The sequence below is a fragment of the Branchiostoma floridae genome, chromosome 1 (genome assembly GCF_000003815.2).
Source record: "Branchiostoma floridae strain S238N-H82 chromosome 1, Bfl_VNyyK, whole genome shotgun sequence".
NCBI lineage: Eukaryota > Metazoa > Chordata > Leptocardii > Amphioxiformes > Branchiostomatidae > Branchiostoma > Branchiostoma floridae.
The window spans coordinates 24,770,283-24,794,004 of record NC_049979.1 but is presented as its reverse complement, the minus strand read 5'-3'; the positions used below and the strand labels follow the sequence as shown (position 1 = coordinate 24,794,004).

Below are 23,722 nucleotides of genomic sequence, written 5' to 3'. Positions count from 1 at the left end.
CAACAATGGCGCTCTGGGGGAGCTCGTACATGGCGTCATTGACTAATGAATATATTTTTCCTAGAATAACTACAAACTTGAAAAAGAGACGCAATACTAGATGATGAATGGAAGCTAAACCAGACCTTTATATGACTCCTGTGGCGAATAATCCATAGAGTAGGATAATACATCACATTTGTTCATAGCGGCAAAAAGGGAAGCACCTAGACCGTCTCGTCAATCTTGCCCTGCTGGCGGCAAAGTGGGATTTTCATGAAATACACTGTTGTGCCGAATGCAAGGTTAGATAATGTGGTGAACAATTTTAGAAATGCCAAGTCAAGAAGTTTGCCTGAGCTTTCATTATTTCATACGTTTGACTTGTGGGTGGCTGGCCTCTTTCATGAATTGAAAATATCTAGGTTTGACAGATGAACGCGAATGGACATACCATACATCAATTCTTTTATATCAATCTCATTTTATCAAGTCTTTTCAATGTCAAAACCATAAAATCTGAACATAACAGTGGCCTGCATACATGTATATGTGCTGAAGGAAACTACAATTTTAGCACCAACTCCTCTCAGCACTTTTCTTCCATATACAAATTCGATTTCTAGCTGTCAATACATTCTCTTCATTAATGATGTAAATGAAGCCCATATATCCATATTATACGTTTCATAATATTAATCATCACCTAAGGCTAAAGTATGTACATACCAGAAACAATGCAAATCCACCAACCCTTGCTCGAGGTATTCCCTTCCAAAGATAGCAACACTGCAGTTCAAAACAAGTCGCAGGAAGCCCAAACGAAATCTCTTCCTCAAGACCAATCCACTACTACAAGTTTACGCACCTGGCACCTGGCACGGAAAATGTTACCTCCAACTTTGAACCTCCGATGCAGTACCAAAATTCGCAATGAGAAAACGTTAGCTTCTTGGCAAAGGTCACAAGGTCACAAACGGCACGATTTGTAGATGCTATGTTTATAAAGTTCTATTTATCTTCAATTTTCCACAGAATATCGTGACGCCTTCAACTTATTCGACAAAGATGGCGATGGTATGATCAGCCTGGAGGAACTATGGACAGCTATGAGGGACATGGGGCAATTCACGTCAGAGGAAGACCTGAGAGAACTCCTGCATGAAATTGATCCTGATGGTACAAATTTTAAGCGTTTCTTCCAAATCAAAATCTAAAACCAGTAACAATATTTCATGTAAATATTTATGTTATTTGCATGAAATTAATCGCGATAATACAACTATCTATTTCCAATATTTAACACACAAGTTGTAGTGATTAGTGGGTTGAAAGATGTGAATACCCAGTCGTTGATAGTGTACAACATCGTGACATTTTCACGTACTATCAAAGTGTACTGTAGGCACCTAGGTTGATACTTAAGCACTGATCCAATCTGCTTTCCATCATTCCAGGAAATGCAAGGCAGTCTTACACGTTTATGTGAGCAAATATGTACATCGACCTTGACTTCTTCAATTATTTCTTTGACTGAAAAGTCCCTCTCCTGCAACCCTTTTGGTCTGACACAATTGATAACAGCAATATTGGGGATCAAAGTAGCACCATAGCTTCAGCATCGTCAAAAGCTTGTATTTATTGAGGATTTTCCACTGTCTTACAACACCAAAATTAGCTTACCTCGAATTTTCAGTCGCACTTCCGTCGACTTTCTTCAGGAATGATGATTCAGTTACTCTGATCACGTGACTTAGAGACACGTGATTCGAGTAACGAATCATAAATGCCTGACAAGCGATATCGGCCCCCGTCTCTGTTGAGTGTCGGCTGGTGTGCCCTTATGTAGATGGCCTCCTTTACCCCCCTCGCAAAGTAATCCGGTTTCGGTGTCCAATATTTGTACTTTGTCCAAGATGATGAAATGTCCCGGTGACTCAATATGAATGTGCTGTGACACCTACGACGAGGCCGAACTCTTTCTCCTGTGCTCCAAGAACCTAGTCTTAAGCGAGCGCTCAGTTTCCCCAATGTATGATTCTTGGCTGGGACCAGGGGTATTTCTTCCCTGACATGGTATGTTACGCCACACTTATCCTCCTTCTTTGTCTTGTCTTTTGGTGCCACCAGTCACTGTCGTAGGGTACGTTTAGGTCTGAAACAGGTTTGTATGTTGTGGTTCTTAAAGATCCTACGCGACTGAAAATTCGAGTTAAGCTAATTGTGGTGTTATAAGACAGTGGAAATCTTCAATACAGTCAAACCTGTATTAGCGACCACCTTTGCATAACGGCCACCTGCCCATAGTGGCCACTTTTTGTCGGTCCCTTGGATTCGTAATGATTAAGAAATAGGCTTAGCGGCCACCTGTCCAACGCGGCCACGGCCACACGATTTCCGGTCCCGCAGGTACAAAAACACTGCCGATAACGGCCACGCGGACCGCTGATCTATGTTTCGGCACGCGATCGGCTATATACAGCTGCCGTATGATCACCCTACGCCGGATTTAAAACCTCTTTGATTTATTTTCAAAACAAAACTTCGTAAACTGGCGCTACCCATACCCGCCGACAAACGAGGTCATATAAGGTCAATAGACGACACCAATATTACGGAGGTAAATTGCGTTAAAGATACGTTCTAATACACTACCGCTTAGGTTAATTTTCATCACAAAAACTTTCTGAATGAATTGTTACAAAGACAAAATGATATGAACTTCAGGCTATGGTGGATTTTTCTTACATTTATTAAGAGATAAGTCTAAAATGACGAGACTTTTCTTGTGAGTACCACATTAGCATAATGGGCGAACCTGACGTGTGAACGCGGGAGGGAACACACGGACGGCGAAGTATCAAAGGATACAAGACGAAAAATCAAAGAAATATGACGATACCGGTCTCTTCAGACAATATAAACTGTAGAACATTTAAAACTTTTTATAGCTTTTATTTTCTTAATACATATAGTGTAAAAATCATTGCAGTACATGTACAGTACTGTATTATGTGAATAAAGATCAGTGGGTACTAAAACCACGTGTAACTTATTGCTTGTGGTCAATTAATTAGCATATTCTCTATAGGGACCACCTCTCTATAGTGGCCAATTTTGACCAGTCCCTTGAGTGGCCGCTATAGACAGGTTTGACTGTATGTACTACGTCAACACAGATGAGCTTTCATGCTAAAATCTTGTACTTCATGACATGTATATTCAACATATGCAGTTATTGTACTTATATCAATGGGGTGCAATTATGTATGTCGTTTTGGCAGCTCATCAATGTCGATGATGTTTGCTGTCGGGTCCAAACTTGAAAACAATCCTCCTCTTAGTGAAGAGAAGTCGAAAGAGAGAGAGAATGAGAGAGAGAGACTTAGAGAGAGAGAGAGAGAGGGATGAGAGAGAGGGAGAGAGAGAGTCCTTCTAAACGAAACGAGTTGCCGTGACCAAGAAACGATCTTTATCGCACGCTGTAACATCCTCTGCTCTCTATACATCGACATTGAACGGAACTGCCAATTGCCTCCATGAAATGTCATGGAGGTTATCTTCCACACTGCGTTTGTCTGTCAAGAAAATAACTCAAGAACGGCTGGGTGGATTAGTTTCATACTTGGTGTGTTGGTAGTGTGTGATGACAGCTGGAAATGACTAGATTTTAAGCCCCCTAGCGGCTTTCCTTGGTACTGCAGCGCAACGTCCGGTGCTGCTATCTTATGTTCTGAACAAGCTACGGTGACGATTTTTGGGTGTTAGATAGCTCTTGTGCTCAGGAATTAGTGACATAAGTTTGGGCCCCCTTAGCGGCTAGTTTTGGGATAGCAGGGGCATTTTTGTCAGAAACTTCTGAAGACGATAACTCAAGAAGGGAACAACAGATTTGCATGATTTTTGTATGTAGATACCTTAGACAATGTTGTACAAAATGAAGTACTAATTATGCATAATTTGAGTACATTTGCATAATTAATGAGAACATTCTATCATAGCAGTTTTTTTCGGGCATCTCTTGTCCCGGATATGATATGGTTTTGACATTTGGGTGGTAGATAACTTTCAGTGTCATGACAAAGTGGGGAAAGTTTCAGCCCCCTAAAGTTTAATTTTGGAACTGCAGGGGCGTTTTTGTCAAGACATTTCAAAGAGGATAACTGCAGAAAACGATCGACGGATTGACATCATTTTAGGCATGCAGGTAGCTTTGGCAAAGATGCTTATAATGATATACATGGTATGCAAATGTGACCTAACTTGCATAATTAATGAGGAAATTGTATAATTCCATTGTTTTCAATAACTGGTTAGACGTTTCAAATAGCAAATACGCTATATATATTTTCGGTTTGTTCAAAGTGAGCCCCAATAGAATTGACAACGGATTCCTGTTGATCAGAATAAACTGTATGGGAGATCTTTTCTCTGACAATTTTTTGCCGTTCTGTTTGACTATAAAAATGAATAACTACCCAGACGCACACACTTTGACAACCTTATCACCCATAACAGTTGTCGGTGTTATACAAAGTACATAATTGCATATGCCAAGTATATTGACCTATGTCTGTCTAACCACCTTTGTGATGGGGTCACCAATACATTTTGGTCATTTCAGTTCTTTCAATTTCCACGCAAAAATGGTGTCGGCTTACAGCAGTGATATTGGGAATCGAATGGGTCGTTTGTAGAGGCGTTATAGTCTTAAGTTCTGCATGTGTGATAGCTGGAATGAGGATTTATGGTGCTACCTATTGCCAGTAATGAGATGGGGTATCTTTCTGTTTATGATGTATATCTGCTAAATCCGTTTCCACTCACCCGTAATTTTTGTCCGTGCAGATATCGTCCGGGTTTAAATCGGGCCGCTGCTTAGCAAAAGTATAATTCTTATTACGTCTTCCCTATATCAATTGACACCTTATGTGTGCTGTGGATTTACTACCACGTGCCTTCCTTTGTCCTTCACATGGTGTTCAAAACTGGCTTTTCTGTTTATTTATCAGTTGACTTCCTGGTATACTAGAGCATAGTGATATGTGAGCGCCACGAAATTTCCGTTAGGCCGCAGCAAGTACATTTTATGGATGATATCCTATGCAGAGTGCAAAAATAATGAGATAGCGCGAAGAAAAACAAGATGGGTAAAAAAACAAGATGGCTAAATTTTCAACGTAGACACCATTAACGTCGTAATAAAATTTGAAGTGACAAAACGTGGCATCACAACTAACGAGGCAAGAAGTGAACAAGTGTTACAGTAGTAAAAGTGATACTAACAGCCCGACAAACAAAACAAGTTACATCAAAGGGACAAGTCCAAGTCAGCTATATTTAAAGTTTTTACTTGTTGATTTCAACACTTTAACAAATAATTATGAACACATTTAGGCAATCTATTACATTAATGGCACACGCTATAGAATTCAAGTAAAGGACGTCGATGATCAAGATAGCCATGCGTATAGATTATGGACAACTTAACATGATGGCAACTTCGAATGCAAATATAGTAATATTATACGAGACCACAGCTACACTAAGATATTCCCGATAGATTGAACAAGATTGAAAAATGTTTTCTGTACCTTCATCCCAGGTGGCATGACTATCCAGTTTGAAGACTTCGTGGTGATTCTGTCGTCCATTCTCAAGGCAGAGGCGGAAGTCTGTCTGCCCGAGGACGAGGAAGGAGAACTTAGGGAAGCCTTTAAGTTGTTTGACAAGGAAGGGAACGGGTACATTACTTCTTCGGACCTTAGACAAGTCTTGAACTGCCTGGGACAAGATCTGACCGAAGAGGAAGGTAACAATACGTCATTAGTGCATCTGTCATTCACAACAAAGCTTCCAGTGATCATCGGATTTTTGGACCCGCGGTTCCTCTGCTACATTTTTTTATTCCCCTTCCTTCTTTTGTTTGAAATTGGACAAGTAGAAAGTAAGTTACATGGGAAATTATGTGCATGTAGTAGGAACGTAACGTATATACCGTATGGCTGGTGAAACATTAACAGATATTATTTATGCCGAATAAGAGCACAATGTGCATAGTGAAGATAGAATTGCTATAATTCCATTGTGGCAAACTGTGGGAATGACATTCATGTACTTGAGACATGTGTAAGTTATTCAAAGGTGCATGGATTATGTAAATGTGCAAGTCGTTTGCATAATTCAGTGAAAAACATTGACTTCTACACATACAATATATGCATTTTTGTTTACGAAGACCATAATGAGTTGAATATATCATGACAATCACAGCCTCATTTCCATAATCAATGAGATCAGATAAAAGAATAAATTTGCCAAGTCTCTTAACATTTCATGGAGGTATGAGGTCTCCAGACTGCTGTTTGCTTGGTGTAACCGTTAGGGAAAGCAGCAATGCTATACTTGCATTTGTCTACTCACCCAGGCAACATCACGTCACGTACATGTAGCACATGATTCCGATTTCTGTTCATTCCGGAAGACCATCCGACTTAAATTTTCTCATGTAGTCGGAGTAGCTCTGTTGGCTTTACCATGGGGTGCCTGGTAACTGGTTATTGATTTTTAGATCGCTGGCCAGACCATATTGACATCTGTGTTCCCTTTACTTCACAGTGGATGACATGATAGGGGAAGTTGACCAAGACGGTGACGGCAAAATAGATTACGACGGTAAGCGCTTGGGGCTCGTGTAGATTCACAACAGATCTCACTCACATGAATGAAATCGGATTTGTTGTACAGTAGAAGCCGCTTAATTGACGGCCTATTTGTCAGTGATTTTCGTGCAATTATCCGGCTGGTGCAATGATGCGAAGTTATCTGGATGGACCGGGCCAGTTTGGTATTTGAGGATTCTGTGCAGTTATCAGAAGTGTGCGTTAACCCGTTGCGCCATTAACTGGCTTCTACTGTATATTCAAAACAAAAGAAAGAATACAAAAGAAGAAGAAGAAAATACAAAAACTGAATCAACAATATCTAGTCGGCAGATGATATCGTAATTGGGAATTGCAGAATTTCTTCAGATAGTATAGAAATCGGAAATTCATATTTAAAACTATTTTTTTTATTTCTGTAGCACCCCTGACGTATGAATTTCCCGATTGCCTGTTTTAGGGAAATGGTGTTGACGTTATGCCTGAGTATGGTATGGCGATATACTAAAAAGATAAATACAAACTGGATGCTCTTCTAGTTGCCAGGAATCTAATGATTGCTATTAATAAAATTATTAGAAATAATTATAGAATTGCTTTGCTACAAAGATATGCGCTTTCGATTATTTTGTAGATGCATATTATAGTAGAATGGTATAATGATATTCTAAACATAAATACTTTCACCCATCTTGTCAGTGGAGTCTTGTTGTCTTCCAGAACTCCATTGATTGTCAAATTGATTGTCAAATTGATTACAAATTTGTTACAGTTTGCATATTTGTCACACTTTCATACGAACAACTTCTTTGATATATAGTGTGGAGAAAATGTTTTTATATCTATATATAGAATCTTGTTTTTTCTCTCTTTCTCAGAATTTGCAACGGCTGTGTGCGGCATCACAGACAAACAGCGCCTAGAGTAGCAGGCACGTTTAGACAAAAAACACAAAAAGCTTCTCTAGTACATCCACAGCAAACCCAGGTATCTAATGCGAGAATGGAATAGTGCGACATTTAATCTATAATCGAATTTTTCCTTTCTTCTCACAGTACCGACTACAAAATATCGAAAAGCTACGCATTCTTGAGTTAGGCTGTTAACGTCACACAATATTTTACAAACGCCAAGCTGGAAAACGTATTATCAGACAAAGGTAACAATATATTCTAATGCACCTATAGGGTGAGAAAAACATCATCATACAAAGTCCTAAAAGGTATGATACCATATATTCCTATAACATCACCTTTTTACTCTGTCGGAAACTGTCAATGAAGAAGGCAATGACAGATAATACGGCCTTGGTAAGAATACAAAAAAGCAGTTACGCAAGCAACTGGATATGATTTTGGAAATGGTTAGACGTTTCAACTGGCATCAACCAGTTTTCGTCAGTGACACTGAAATGATCTGGACGAAACTATTCTTTTATACCCTATCTAAGAATTAAGACAATTTTAGCTTTCCAATAGGAAAATGCCCTATTGGACAACTAAAATTGTCCTATAGGATAGCTAAAATTGTCTTCATACTTAGATAGGGTATAAAAGACCAGTTTCTCCAGATCACTTCAGTGTCACTGAAAACTTGGTGGATCCCAGTTTAAACGTCTGACCGTTTGCAAAATTATATCCAGTTGCTTGAGTAACTGCTTTTTGGCAAATCTTATTACCTGGATATCTAACATTCATCGACGTATCTGTGCATTGTACTTCTGTACATTATTTACAGCATTTACCAATATCCCGTGTGTGATAACGATTCCTGTATGCAAAATCTACCCGGAAGGAGACATTAGGTCGAGGCAAATTTAATGGCACCAAATATCCATGCTTAAAGCCATTCGATACGCCAGGCTTTCAACGGGTAAATCTGTATCTGCCGGCAGTGAAATAACATCTGAAGCAAGCGAAGTGTTTGCAGCTATTTCGATTCTAATAAAAGAAATGTGAAAATTGAGAACTTTGGCGCCGAACACTTTTCGGAGGTAGTTTGAATGTTACATGTAAGTTTCTTTAAACATGCCATTCCTACTAATACCATGTACTGTAAACACCGCCACAATCTGCAAATTGAAAGCATGAGTCTTGATTCTTGTTTGGAATGCTGAAATCCAACACTGGTATATCATTTCCTTACAGGAAGAGGAAGGCTTTATTTGGGCGTATGGAAGACTGGATGTGCGTGGACACTTCTGGAAACTCGTCAACGACATTGCCACTGCCATCAAGTCAATAGATTTAGATATTACGGGGAGTTGGCCGAACATCTGTGAACAACAGAACGGGCTTGGGTGTCTGCTTGCAGTGTTTGGTCAATTCTACTTTGAATACCTTCCAAATAGCACAATAATAAATTCCTGGCTGTCACGTTCATTACGAAATTATAGTATTTTGTTATCAATTATGCAAATTAGATCTTCCAAGGAGCATAGATTATGCAGGTGTGAAAGTTATTTGCAAACTCAGAATATTACCCTTGTTATTGTTTAATTTCTGTATATCTAACCTTCATAAACGAATTTATTAAGCTTAAATCGTGCAAACTAGCTCCCGATTTGCATGGTTTGTATCTAGTTGGTATTTCCATTTATGACAGGGCACTTTTCTATCATAACACAAGGCACTAACCAATACAGTGTACAAGAGCCAGCGCAGCATCTGCTTGGATCCCTGACAACTGTTTCCTATATTAGGTCGCCAGACAAAGGACGTATTTATAGCACAGAACACAATATCTGCTTGGAGAAAAAGCAATTACCGCGGGCCGAAACAAGCTTATGCCTAGGTTACACATAGCCGAATTTGGCTCCCGACTCTCTCCCGACTATGGTTTAGGAGTGATTCGGGAGCTAGTCGGCTGTAGTCGGCTGGCGTTCGGGTGAGTCGGCCGGCGTTCGGGTGAGTCGGCTGGTGTTCGGCTGTTGAACATTTCAAAACTTTCGGCTCTGAATGGCTGGTCTGGAATGGGTCGGTTGGTGGTCGGCTGGTGTTCGGCATGGTCGGCTAGTGTTCGGCTGGTGTTCGGGAGTAACTCAGCAGTCAAATTTTAACTGCTTAACCAAGCCATAAACACTGATAAATACTCCCCGCTTGTTTCCAACCTACCAACGATTCACCCGAAACCCATAGACAAACCTCTGCTATTAACTCAATCCCAAGAAAAATGACTATTACCAGGGCGTAGGCGAATCACCCCCGAACTTCACACGACCGACATCCAGCCAAAAACAAAAAGAACCATAAATACCATATTAGAGCTATCTGTGATCCAAAGTTGATCTCTTGGTGATGTTTACATAATAGAAGAAAGGATTATTTTGATGAAAATGGCTACTTTTTTTAAAATCGCTGATTATGTCCATTTCACATCGTAAGAGGGTCACAATCTGTAGGGAATCAGTCAGGAGTGATTCGGCAGTCTGCGGCTAGAGGTCGGGATGGTTGGTAATAGGTTAGTTAGCATTCGGGACACAGTCGAGAGTAAGTCATCTACTGGTCGGGAGATGGTTGGGACATGTTCGGGACATGTTCGGCGCTAAAAGATAGGCGTGGTCAGACACCAGCCGACCTGAGTCGGCTAAGGGTCGGCTGGTGTTCGGGAGCTAAATTCGGCTATGTGTAACCTAGGCATAAGCAGATGGCATCGATGGCCCGTTCCACAACTTCCGGAAGATAGGGGGGTTCTTGAATATTACATTGCCTGAGAGAGAAAGCTTCGGTGTGCCACCTAACTACATGTATGTACCAAAGTACATAATGCTCCACTGACACGATTGTAAGATACAACTGCGAACAGCATACAAACTCGAGAATAAAGAGAATAGCACTCTTCAAACAAGGTCCATGGGCTGAGAATTTCAAGCGGCATTAGAATCTATTCAACGCGGCACTTTGTGCGTCACATGGCCGCTGGGTTCCCGTGACTGAAAACAGCGTTTGGCCAGGTCGCAGGTGTGGAGAGCTTTATTCAAATGATATGGATGAACTGTTACAGTACCGGGGGGGGGCGTGAGCCTTGTGATTTACGCGCAGAAAAAAAAGATAGATGAAGTTCAACTGCAGAGAGGAGGAATCACTGAGCATCATTGGAAAGGAATGGCAGAAGTAATTACTGACAAAAATAATCACAATTGGCATATTCACAGGTCAGTCTACGTTTTTCTAAACGTTTACTGTAGCACATAGTGTGATGCCTTTACACTCATATTCATATTTCTTTGAGATTAAGCATGCTTTACGTGTACGCCACTACATACGTCAGGGTATAGTTTTCGATCTTCACAGTCTTTGCTGGAAGACATTGTGATCGCTGTCTCTGCTGGTACAACTGGCGGAACTACAGGCAGAAATCGCGAGAGAAATAGTTGACGAACGAATCGTTTAGTTATTCAAGTTGACCTTTCATTTCATTTTGATCAGTTGTTGTTATGTTAGGTTCTTTTATGTTGGGGTCTCCCCCCCCCCCCCCCAGGAGTCATTGAAAAACGCCAGTAGGCAATGTACTGTCCTGGCTAAATAGATAAACTGAAACTGAAATCTCTATTGATAAAACTAACGATGGAACTGGGAGAATTGCCGTAGGGGTCATGTCGGTAAGCTTATATACTGTGATTCTATCAAGAGAGACTCACATACCGGTAAGGACTCCGGTCACAGTTTCTTCCACCAGAAGCACAAATTGTCCCTTTTTTCAGATTGCTACGATATGGAGTTGAATGATATCTATGGAAAGCATGTTATAATACACTGAATGAAGGCTTAAAAAAGGACTAAGGCCACAGCAAGTAAATTTTATGGATGACATCCTCTGCAGACTGCAAAAATAGTGCGATAGGGCGAAAAAAAACAAGATTGGTGAAAAGAAACAAGATGGCTACATTTTCAAAAATAGGCACCATAAAGTTGTTGTGAATGTGTTAACAAGAATTAAGGAGACAAAACATGGTATCAGAGCCAACAAGGCATTCATTCCTGTATTTAAGACATGTACTGGTGTGGTAAAAGTGACACTAGTGTGGTAGACTGGCATCACCAGCAAAGTTGGTAACCTCACTCATGGCTTCCATACTGGTGTCAATTTTACAACTATCCGATAAGTTTCATTTCTACAACTACACTCCTGGGTACGTCGCAAGTGTCACTTTTACAAATACAATTATTGGGCTACAACACAACATATTTGCTCATTTTGGTACTTTATCGTCATGTTGACCACCCCTGCAGAAGAAAAAAATTCTTGTTTTTTTCTGAAATTAGGCGAAAATTAATGCGCGCGCTGATGTCATCCATAAAATTTACTTGCTGTGGCCTAACCCATATTTCAAAACAGGGGGTTGTTCGGTCCATTCTCCGAGAAAAGCTCGCTCTATGAAAGAAACCTCACCTTTGACCCCTATTCCCTCATGATACTACCGGTAGCACCCTATAAGTAAAACCTGTCCTTAAGCCCCCTTTACAAATCAAGAATTTAGCTCGGCCGAGTTGTCAGCGAGCTCTAAATTACAAGGAGGCTTGACCCTGATGCCAACGAAAAAAATCTGCCATTTGTTCGAAGGCATCAGGGTCATGCCTCCCGGTAATTTAGAGCTCGCTGACAACTCGGCCGAGCTAAATTCCTGATTTGTAAAGGGGGCTTAACACCAGCTTAACTGCTGAACTGAACAGATTTTGACCCAAACAGGAAAGCCTATACCTGTCCCTTCTGACTCAAAAAGTCTCCAGATTGGGCAAAAATTTTCAAGGAAAAGAAGGATTTTCAATGATTGTAAGTCACACCCAACTTCACATTCTGTGCACTGTACTGCGCAACGGAACTCTGTCGCCAACCCAACACCGGGAAAGACCACTACTCTTTTCGGTAAGTGCGGTGGGATCTTTAACGTACTCGAGATGTGTCCCTCCTCAAACATGGGACCTCCATTTAACGTCCTATCCGAGGCACGGGCCTAACCGTAGCTAGGTACTCATTTTCACCTGGGTGAAGTGAGGTAAGCCGAAGGGCACAAGATCTGTGGCACATCAACGAGAGAAAAGGTTTTTAATGGAACACCCTGCCACTTGCACCACACGATCCCACTTGGTATGTGTTTAGGGGATCCGCCAGTCAATCCGCCATGCAAATTGATGGTGAATATAGTTCAGGGCCTAAAACTTCAAGATTTTTTCCCTGGTCAAATGGGTAGAAATCCTGGCACTTTTGAGGTGGGTGTGACAGGGGAGGGTTTCTACTTTCTGATTAGGGCCAAAAAGCTGAGTTTTTGTGGTTGTTAGGGGGTATAAAGTTGGGACTTTTTTGTCCTAGCACACGGCCTCCTCACTTGGTTGTGGTGCGTTGTTTAGGTTAGGGGTCAATCTTTCAGTTTCCCGGAAGTTTGTGCCGTTAAATTCATGCCGAAATGTGTTTGTTTGGATAGCTGAGATGTCGGGCTTTCAAATGAGGGTATGTTTGTGTGCCAGTAACGTCAGAATTTCGAAAGTTGAGTTATTAACAGTTGCTTTCTCCTCTTTTTGGCATAGGAACCCATTGTTAAGAGGCTGTTATTGAATCACTGTTGGATGTCCTTTATAACGTTATACCTTTTAAAAGTGTCACTGTTTGAAGAATATTCTATCAAAATAACCAGACGTATTTACTCGACATCGATCTTCTTGATTTGGGGCTACCATCAAATACCTTACTGTCGCCTGTTCAATTAACTAATATCATGTTTTTATGTATGATTGATAAGTGTTGATAATTACAATGGAGAACGTAAGCAGGTAGTGCAACTAAATCATCATGGAATAATTTGGAGGAACGCCAATTGTGAATCCATCAAAGATCAACACACCAAAAAGCATAGGCGTCGTGTTAAACACGCTATTAGCCGTGTGCAATAGCTGCGGTGTTTTCTATTCCAACAATAGGTAACATATTCTGTGATGTAATTATTGTTTATGTCGGTTGTGTTGTTTTTTGTGGTGTGTAAGATTGTGTGTACATCGCATTCAGAACATATCACAACGACCTATCACGGCATATCGAAAAACTTACTTAAAAGCTAACGTACCTGCCAAATGAAAAACACAATCCTGTACGCATCAACAGCAAAATCAGGGTCACAAAACAACGGTACCGAGTGGAGAAAATCACAGCTTCACAATGGATAACTGACACCGAAACAAGCGTGCAAGCACTTGCGTAGAGATGAATATCATGTTCAAAACAGCATCCAAATACATACCAAAGAACCAGTTGCTGTCTTATAAACCTACCATAACAGGATAGCTTGCTGTTGTATCACAACAACCCCATAGCAAGCTATAGGTGATAAACAATTAACACACCGCTCAGACATCTGTTCGACCAGAATAGTACTCACCTTCAATCGGATGATTTTGTTGCACTACTTGCTTTAATACGTTCTTCATTGTAAATATCACTAGATATTAAAGAATAGCATAATTAGCGTCTCAAAAGAACGACACCAAATGAAAACAACCACACAGCTTCACAATGCATACATGAGACGCACACCATTGTACAAAGTTGTCCCAAACAGCCGCCACAGTTACAGTTGCTAAACAGTTGACAACACCACCTGCACAAAACGATCAGAAAAAATCACGCAACATCTGCTTGGCGCACGAAGAAATCGGAGACCTGGACCACAATACCGAAGGACGTAGGGGCGAATTCTCAAATAATCACACAGATTATAAAAACATCTACCGCGAAAAAACGGTCATCATCGCTCAACTGCATGTAGACTACATATGAATGCGGCAAGGGGCGGCAAAGGGCACATAGAAATACAGATGCGGATACTCATCACATCGGGTAACAACAATACTCTGTCGTCGGAGGTTACCCTCCGTCACTGAGTAATAATGGTAATCTGCATCTGAGTTGACATAGATATGTCTTTTTCCTACCACATCTAACGTTGCCATTGCCTTAGTCATCAATTACTACTCGAGTAGGCTGTAGGCTTATCTGGTTAGATGTTTGGATGACGTAACGTTCGTACTATGCCTCTTCCCTCATGACATCAATGAAATGGTTTCATGAATAAACAAAGGTTTAAACAAACAAACAAAAACAAACTCTTTACCAGTTATTTGGAATTAGTAAGTTGGTTTCAAGATCCGCAATTTGAGGCTGAAAAATACTTACATACTTAGTATACAAGTATTATAAGTTAACAATGGTAGAATTGTGCTATGCTATAATTTATGAGCCACTTATAAATAATTACAGTATCAAGTTCTATCTTGCTGTCATCTGTGGAATGAAGACGGTATTGAAAACTTCGCAATGCAGACACCTCCCACCTACTCCCATCTCCTAGGTATGCTGTATATGGTTTAGATCATTTCTTGAATATATGTAGATGCATGACAAATTTTATAGTTATTGTTTACTTTTATTGTATTATATTGTAATGTTTTTTTGTGATGAATTCTTTGTATGTTCGTCCGCATTTTTGTAGGGTCTGCCGCTACCAGCCCAAAGCTGCCTAGGCAGACCCATGTAATGACTTGTCTAATCGTCAATAAAGTCAAAGTCAGACTCCTAACACAGACGATCCAATATGGCGACCAGAAATTGCTTCCAATCTTGAAACCGGCGGATTAACTCCAAATATCTGATAAATGGTTAGGACTAGGTAATAATGAGGATGGGACTAGGTAAGGTAAGGTAAGCTAGGACTTGGTGCGTTTTATTTATTCGTAAATGCATAAACAATGTATCCAGAGCGTCATACAAGGTTGTTGTCCCATGGACACTAAATATTAGAGCCGTTTGAGGTCATTTGAGGTCGTTTGAGCTGTTTAGGCAGACCACTGATGAGAGTATGGAGAACAGAATCCGAGGAAGAGAAAACATCGCCATTGCCACTTGGGAAGTGCGAACACTTGCACAAGTAGGAAAACTAAAGGAACTGACATATGAGCTCAGTCATTACACGTGGCACCTTGTAGGCCTTAACCGAAGCTAGGTACTTCACCTGAGTGAAGTGAGGAGAGTCGTGTTTTTAAGTGCCTTTCCCAAGGGCACAACATCGGTTGCACATCAACGGTTTCGAACACCTTACCTCTGGGGTCTCTGGGTCAAACACCTTTCCGATTGCGCCACACGATACTGATAACATTCTCATATTAGTAAGAACATTAGGAACTATAACGTTAGGTTTCCAGTCTTATTACCTCCATGAAATATTCATGGAGGTTATGTTTTACCCTGCGTGTGTCTGTGTTCGTGAGAACAAGATATCTCAAGAACGGTTGAGTGGATTGGTTTCATACTTGGTGTGTAGGTGGGGTGTAATGAAAGCTGGAAATGATTAGATTTGGGACCCCCTAGCGGTGCACTGCAGTGCAACTTACGGTTTTACTATCTCGCGTTCTAAACAAGCTATGGTCACGATTTTGGAGTGATAGATAGCTCTTGTGTTCGGAAAGAAGTGATGTGAGTTTGGGCCCCCTAGTGGCTAGTTTTGGGATAGCAGGGGCATTTTTGTCAAAAACTTATAAAGAGGATAACTCAAGAAAGGAACAACGGACTTTCATGATTTTTGGTATGTAGATACCTTAGACAATGTTGTACAAAATAATCATGCGAAATTGGAGTACATTTGCATAATTAATCAGAATATTCTATCATAGCAGTTTTTTCAATGTATCGCTTGTCCCGGACATGATATGATATTGACATTTGGGTTGTAGATAGCTTTCAGCGTCATGACAAAATGGGGCAAGTGTCAGTCCCTAACATTTAATCTTAGAACTACAGGGGCGTTTTTTCCCAAGTCATTCTAAAGAGGATAACTGCAGAGAGGAAAGATAGATTGCCATCATTTTAGGCATGCAGGTAGCTTAGGCAAAGATGCTCATAATGACATAGATGTTATGCAAATGAGGAATGATTTACATAATTAATGAGGGCATTGCATAATTTCATTGCTTTAACTGGACTCAATGACTCAACTTCAATAAATGTAACACATGTAAATTATGAAAGGTGCAACGTAAAGAGATGCCAAATATGCAAGTGAAACTGAGTTGCATAATATGTACAAAAAATTGCAAAAACGATTCACGAGTAATGATGGGAATTTTGTCAATGACGAACATCACCATGCATAAATCATGTAAATGTGTAAGTCATTTGCATAAAATTTTCAAAACCTCTTAATATTTCGCGGAGGTATGAGGTCGCGGAACTCTAGTTTACCGTATACTGTAATTATTGTTAACTCACTCAGGGTATTTCGCCACACTTAATGTCCGCCTTAAGCCCTCTAAGGAAAATGGATTGCGAACTTGGCACTTTCTCGCCTCCTGTAGAGACCATTACGTGAAAGATCTGAAACTGTAGTTGATGGCGAACTCGCGCAAGACTAAATCTTGATTGAAACTTCACGCGCTTTTATTCCCCGTTAAGCTAAGGGCACAACTCGCTGTACGTGCAACTGCGTGCTGTTTACGTGCAAAAACGTGGGCAATGTTTTGGGATCCGTAAGTGGTACGTACCTCCTCCGTACGAAATCGACACACCGTAGCACTTTACGAGCAGATGTTCAGTATACCAAAAGTTACCTGAGAAAAGGATTGATCGAATCATTGTATCGTCCGGTTGTTAGGGCCGCGGGTGACAGTGTTTAACAGAAGAGGGGAAATTTTTGCACTTTTTCGTTACCCACTCACGTATTAGCCGGCCTAGTGTATAATACATTATATACAATCGCTTCTTGCTCTGACATGTAGCAGAAGTGAACATAGGAGCGAACTACTACCCAGATGGTACCCAGGCAAGAGTGTGATACCATCGGAAAGGAAATCACACACGCTTTCTATTGATATATAACACACTAAAATTGATACAGAAACAAAGGAATCTGATCAACCGAGGATAATATTCCAAATTTTTTGTGCCGAGTCTATTTTAGGTAGATTTGATTTCTATTTGGTCACATAAACACGTATCAAATATTATAAATAAAGTTATGTCAGTGATCAATCGTTGAACAGCCATCCAAATAAAGCGTCGATTGGGCAAGCCTTGGTTTGGCTGACAATGTTCCGAACTGTGGTCAATGTGTTTGCTCTAGCGCATTTGCATCTTGCTGAAAGTATAAAAATGGTATAGCTGTCTTTCCCACAGGCCCATTAAATAGACCGCTCGGGAGCAGTGCGCATGAGTCATAATGATACACGTGGTTCCCGCGAAATTCCCTGGAAACATTTTATAAGCCCAGTCCTCGCCCGACTCCCCTAGTTCTTCCCCATCGCTGTTGCAGATGAAAGAGCGGGTACGGGAGTGAGTAACCCATCACAACGGATACAAGTGGACGGCGTCTTTATCTTGATTAATAGCGTCTACGGAAATGTGAAAAGAGGACAAGTCGTGACACATCTTTTTATCTTCGTCTCTAGGCACGGACAGATGGATCGATTCTGATATAGAGAGTTTCCGGGGAGTTCTATTCACACATGATCGGAGGGTGTTCGGCGTGGTCCTGTGTCAGAGATGCCTGTTTAAAGAGTGGAGTCGGCGGTGCATCCTCACCCATATAGCATGTGGTGCTGCTACTGTACGCAGGATGAAGATACAGGATCCTATGTCTCCCCCTCAGCTACTCCCACCCATAGTGATAGCTTTGTCGGGTTGTCCCAATCTCAAGTACAAGGTATGTCAACTTACAAGCAGTTCAAGTTCAAACTAAGCCTATCCTTTGAATATTACATCGCAATTTTTTTCCAAAGCAGAGAGACAACTTAATTCGCATTTTCTTCCTAAATGTCGCCTATGAATTAGCACGTTTCATGTTGTTTCTGTTGATGTGTAAGTTGTTTGTTTGAACTTTATTCATTCATGAGAAGCTGAAATCGGCCTGCAGGCTGCTTTTCATTGAGGTCAGGATGAAGGAGGTAAGGTTTGAAAAAGACGCACAACAGAGGTGCAGATTACATCGAGTAGTAATAAATCTATCAACACATATCACTACATATACATCGTACAAACCATTAGTAGAGCGAATGCTCAGCGAAAGTTAAAACTTCAATACATGCAACAAACTATTTAAGGAAATTTAATGTATAATGGGTACAACATCGGGCAGACACTGATAAACGTGCAGTTATCCTGATCGAAAAAGGACGTCTTAGGGGACACTAAGCCTTCGGTCCGGACTCCGGCCTGAAGCGTGAAAACACCCATCACATGTATCAATGTGTGCAGGGTATAAGACTCATTTGTGCCTGGTTTCAAAAGCTGTTTGAAAAGAGGGAAGAAGAAAATTATCAATTCCACCTGACAGGGTGTATGGAACATTTATCATGGACTTATTTCATATAGAGAGATTGTTTTCTTTCCTTAAGGTTCGAGACTTTCTCAGGAGAACAAAGGGATATTCCAGAGACGCAGCATGTCAAATGAACTTCAGTAACAGAAACTATGCATTGCCTCATGAAAAAATCAATAAAGATATCATAATGCTATTATGTGGATATTCTCATCACATTTGGCTTATTTCGCTGTCGGCGACTGGAGGAAATGGAGCTCCTGTTGTGCGTTTGGCTCTCTTTACATTTGAATAAGTTTTATGCAAAATCAAGTCATTTAATTTTTAGATTAGATTCGCTTTAGTTGTGTAAGGTTCGATCGACAATCACACCCGCTCGTTGGGACGTAGTGGAGATTATGGCAATCACATAATGGTTTTAAAAAAATCACTTCCTATTATCAGGGAATTGACAAAAATCTTATTCGGTCTAACAAAATCCTTGGTGTTCACCAGTTTTTATATTAGTACATCGGTTAACCGTTTTTACGGTATGACGTCTATTTCGGAACGCGGCCTACGTATACTGTTATTTATTAGTCAGTGTAGGAACGCAGTCTTTTACCAGAAACAAAATCAAGCGCTAAGATTATTGTCTCTGCTATTCTACACAAGAACTTCATGCGGATAAATCATAACGTTCGACAGACTTAATCAATATAATCAGAGGTGGGTACGTCAAAGCGACGCCATGGCATGGCGCAAATCAAAAGCTCGCTCAAACGGAAGCACTCCGAAAAAGGCAGCCGAGGCGTAATGAATCGGCAAGCTCTGCAATTTACTCAGCAGACAGCTTGCTAAGCAGGGAGAATAAATTGTATTCCATTAAATACTGGGTCGTCTCTCACTCTGACTCACACTTAATCTACGATCTAATAAAGTATATGGACTAGATGGCGGGTGTTTTGAAGATATATTTCTAGCCGCTGTAAGTCAGAAATTGCTATACATGCCTTACAATTTAAAGCCAGCTTAATAGCGTAAAACATTCAATTTGACAGTTAGTTCAAATATATGCCTCAATTGGCGCCCTTTTCCTGTATAGTATGTAACGCAAATGTACAAAATCAGAACTACTTGTTTTGCTTGTTGCACTGTTTGATCATTCATAAGTGCGATATAAGTGAAATGAAAGGCAGTGGGGTCAAAGGGACATATCGTAGACCGTATTGCAATCAGCAGAATTGACAAGCTGTACCAGGTGAGTGGAATCTTAACTGTAGGGCTGTTTAATAGGACAGAACTATTTCTGACCTGTTTGTCAACATAACATATTCCAAACACATCTCCTGGATTAAAACTCCATTCTCTTGCTACAATACGTAATGAATCTACCAACTAATGCGAAGAGCTATATCCATCCGAGAGTTTGGAGACCTCCATGATATATTCATAGCCTTTGCGGATTTATTATTTCATCTTGTCTCATGGATTATGCAAATAAGGCTGTATTTGGCATAATCTATGTTATTTATGATGGTATTCTTAACCAAAAACACATATATTGTATATATAAATCATTACCGAATTAACTTACACATGTCAAAGTAATAAATCCCCCCACCATTCACCTCAATGGAAATATGGCACTTCCATTTGGTTATGCAAATCAGACTCTGATTTGCATAGTAGGTAACTGTTAATGTTTCACCTGCCATGAACTATATGCTATATATCCTCGTATCATAAAGCAGTATTATTTTTCCTCATTGATCATGCAAATTAAGTCCTTATTTGCATAATTTGCTCGTCATTTTATACATCTCTGTCTAAAATACCTGCATGCCAGATATCATGAACATTATTCGTTCCTTTGTTTAGTTATCCTCATAATATTTCTACAAAACGTCCCCACAGTTCTAGAAAGCTGAGGCCTAAACCTGCAGAACTACTACATTACATCAAAAGCTATCTGCCACCAAAACATCAAGACCATAGCGTACCCAACACAACATAGCTTTGGTGGTGCTTTACATATTAGCTTAAGTGGCAAAGGCTGGAAAGTTTATTCTTTTGCCATTTTGAAGCTAAGTAAAGGTGAAGATTATCAGACAAAAGTCATGCAAATCAGGGTCTCATTTACAAAATGTATGAGGAAATTCTACAGTAACCGTCTTTGCTATGATGAGACTTCCATATTTCCATACAACATAATGAGTTAATAACAATCTGTTATTTGGGTAGAAAAATTATAAACTGATAAATTACACCAATGATGATCTTATTTACATAATCACAGAGAAATACCATAATAATACGTCACTTGAAAAGGTTGACATAATTTGGCGAGGTATGAGTTTGGAAAAGTTGTTGACAGCAAATTTGGGGGTATTCTTGGTATCTGCCATACGATTCAGCTGTGCTGTGATGGAGATGCTGTCGTAAAGAGATCCCTATGTTGACAGTTATGATAGACTCGCTAAAAGCGAATGTGACCAAGTCTTGATGGGTTAATCAGTGCAGTTATACGTCCAGTAACATCAAGTATTATCAAGTTGATGCGGAATTTTCGACACACTTGTTTTGATCTTATCGACAGAAAAAAATTCATATGCAACTGAAGAAATAATCTTCAGCACAAACTTTTGTTCTGCATCATTTGTCTTCACAGAGTATCGAGAGGCGTTCAAGTTATTTGACAAAGACGGCGACGGAACCATCACCATAGAGGAGCTTGGGACGGTTCTGCACGACCTGGGTCAGTTTTCCTCAGAAGATGATCTTAACGAGTTACTGAATGACCTAGATGCAGACGGTGGGTTTTGTCCTACCTTTTATTTTCCCTAGTGTCATCTAAATACGATCTCGTACAAAAAGGTGCATACACTCACTGCCCTTGATTGCACTACACACAAAAAAATCGTTTCTAAAATGTTTAAATCTTGACCCTCTGAAATGCTGTCTCCTACATTTCCACGGGCACATTTTCCTGGCAGAGCTCGGATTAATTCTGATAGAAAGTCACATGATTTTAGCTCCCCAACATATTTTCACGATTTAGATCGCCAAAGGCGCCAGCCGTCGCAAGGTAGGTCTGGGGAAATTTTGAGATCTGGACCCTATGAAACGTAATTGCAACTTCCTGTATCTTAATTTAAGGAACAAACTTTGCCGGCAGACTATGCTCTATTTATTGCCATGTCTGTTAGAGAAAGACTTTTGAGGGCGCCTCCGCATGTTTTCACTTTGTCATCGTAAGAGCCGGAGACGCAGGCTGTCCCAAGGGAGTTCCGGAGAAAAGTTTGATTTGACCCTCTGAAACGTCATTTCCTGTATTTGAGGGGCACATTCCGCTTGTTCGACAATTTCTATTAGTTTTCTATTAGTATTTTCACCATGTCCAGCAAGGGAGGTCCCGCTAGTCTCCAAGCAGAGGTTGAGTCGCGTAGATGTAGTCGGAAAAATTACACCGGCGCTCCTCTTGCATAGGGGCGGAGATATCCTTTCAAAACCCGTGTTAGTACTCCGCTCCCGAAGCATAAAAAGATCGTCAGCCAAAGAGGAGCCCCGGTGTAATTTTTCTGACTACTACTATATCAACGCGACTCAACCTCTGCTTGGAGAGTAGGACTGGCGAAATGTTAAACTCTAAACTCTCTGAAACGTCATTAGGTTAGATGAAATTGCCATTATTAAAAACACACACAAGGTTTTAAGCTTTTTAGGGGGGGGGGCGATGCCCCCAACATTTTTGCCCTCCTGACCCCTCCTTGTACCGTCGTCACTGTCAATGTTTACAACTCTTTTGTTAGCTAAATGATGTACAATCCCTATTTTCCTAGCTCATCCTTACTACGGCCCCCTTCCATAATTTGTTTTCCCGCCCACGCTGCAGACGAATCTATGACGCCCTGACTACCTTGTGCTACCGGTAGATAAGGCCTCCCCACAGGGAACCGTCCTGCGACAGGCACTACGGTGTCAAATCGGCGGCGAACTGGAACCATTAATTCTTCCGTCACACTGGGTGATCAACTGTGAATGCTGAAACTATTCCACCATTATATTGGCTATCAATTTATTTACAAAAGGGTTCTTTAATGCGGCCTTTAATCAAGGGTTGTTTGCTTCCCTATATTTTTCTTAGAAAATATAGACTTCAAGAGGCTCATGCTTGAGCAGTTCGGGTACCAACTACCAACACTTTTTTGTCGGAATCCCCCTCTCGTTAATTTAGCAGTTACAGACACGTGCATGCCAGCATTATACTTGCAAATAAACTTCTATTATAAACACCCCCATAGTCGTACATCTGTAATGGTATGACATGTACATTAACGTGTACATGTTGGCCTATCGACATGCCTTGGTGGAATAAGTGATTAATAAAGAAGCCACAACAGGTCTGATCAACAGGAAAACGATGCATTGTCCTGCTGAAAGAAAAACAACTAAAAATATGAAATTGGTTACTTGGTTAATATTATCATGCTGTTGTCCGTAACATTGATGTCTGCAGGTCTTCTTTTTGCTTACCAAAAGGGTTGAAGCAGAAACAATTTAGTTAGCTTTCCACAGCGCGTAAATTATGTCATAGGTTTTTACCTTCGTCAGGAAGATTATGTTTTCATTTATGCTATGGTGTGGGTCTGTATGTAGGTTAAGAGCAAAATTCAACAATCTGTAGATAGATTTTCATGATATTTAGCATTTGAGTAGGGAATATAGGAGAATTCTTTTTACACAACCAGCAGGTACTTACATTGCCGATGTTTCGATGTCTCTCAGACACCTTAGTCAGAGCTTC

The 23,722-nt window shown here is 40.5% G+C and overlaps 1 protein-coding gene across 1 annotated transcript in view; it reads left to right on the top strand.

Moving 5' to 3' along the window:
- LOC118409466 (calmodulin-A-like) overlaps window positions 1-9,900 on the top strand; it is an 18,840-nt gene extending 8,940 nt beyond the window's left edge. The window contains exons 2-6 of the mRNA XM_035810509.1: window positions 1,015-1,158; window positions 5,585-5,791; window positions 6,598-6,654; window positions 7,520-7,628; window positions 8,789-9,900. Of these exons, the coding sequence (XP_035666402.1) occupies window positions 1,015-1,158; window positions 5,585-5,791; window positions 6,598-6,654; window positions 7,520-7,569 (458 nt within the window). The 3' untranslated portion in view covers window positions 7,570-7,628; window positions 8,789-9,900. The remainder of the gene's footprint in view (window positions 1-1,014; window positions 1,159-5,584; window positions 5,792-6,597; window positions 6,655-7,519; window positions 7,629-8,788) is intronic.
- The last annotated feature ends 13,822 nt before the right edge of the window (window positions 9,901-23,722 follow it).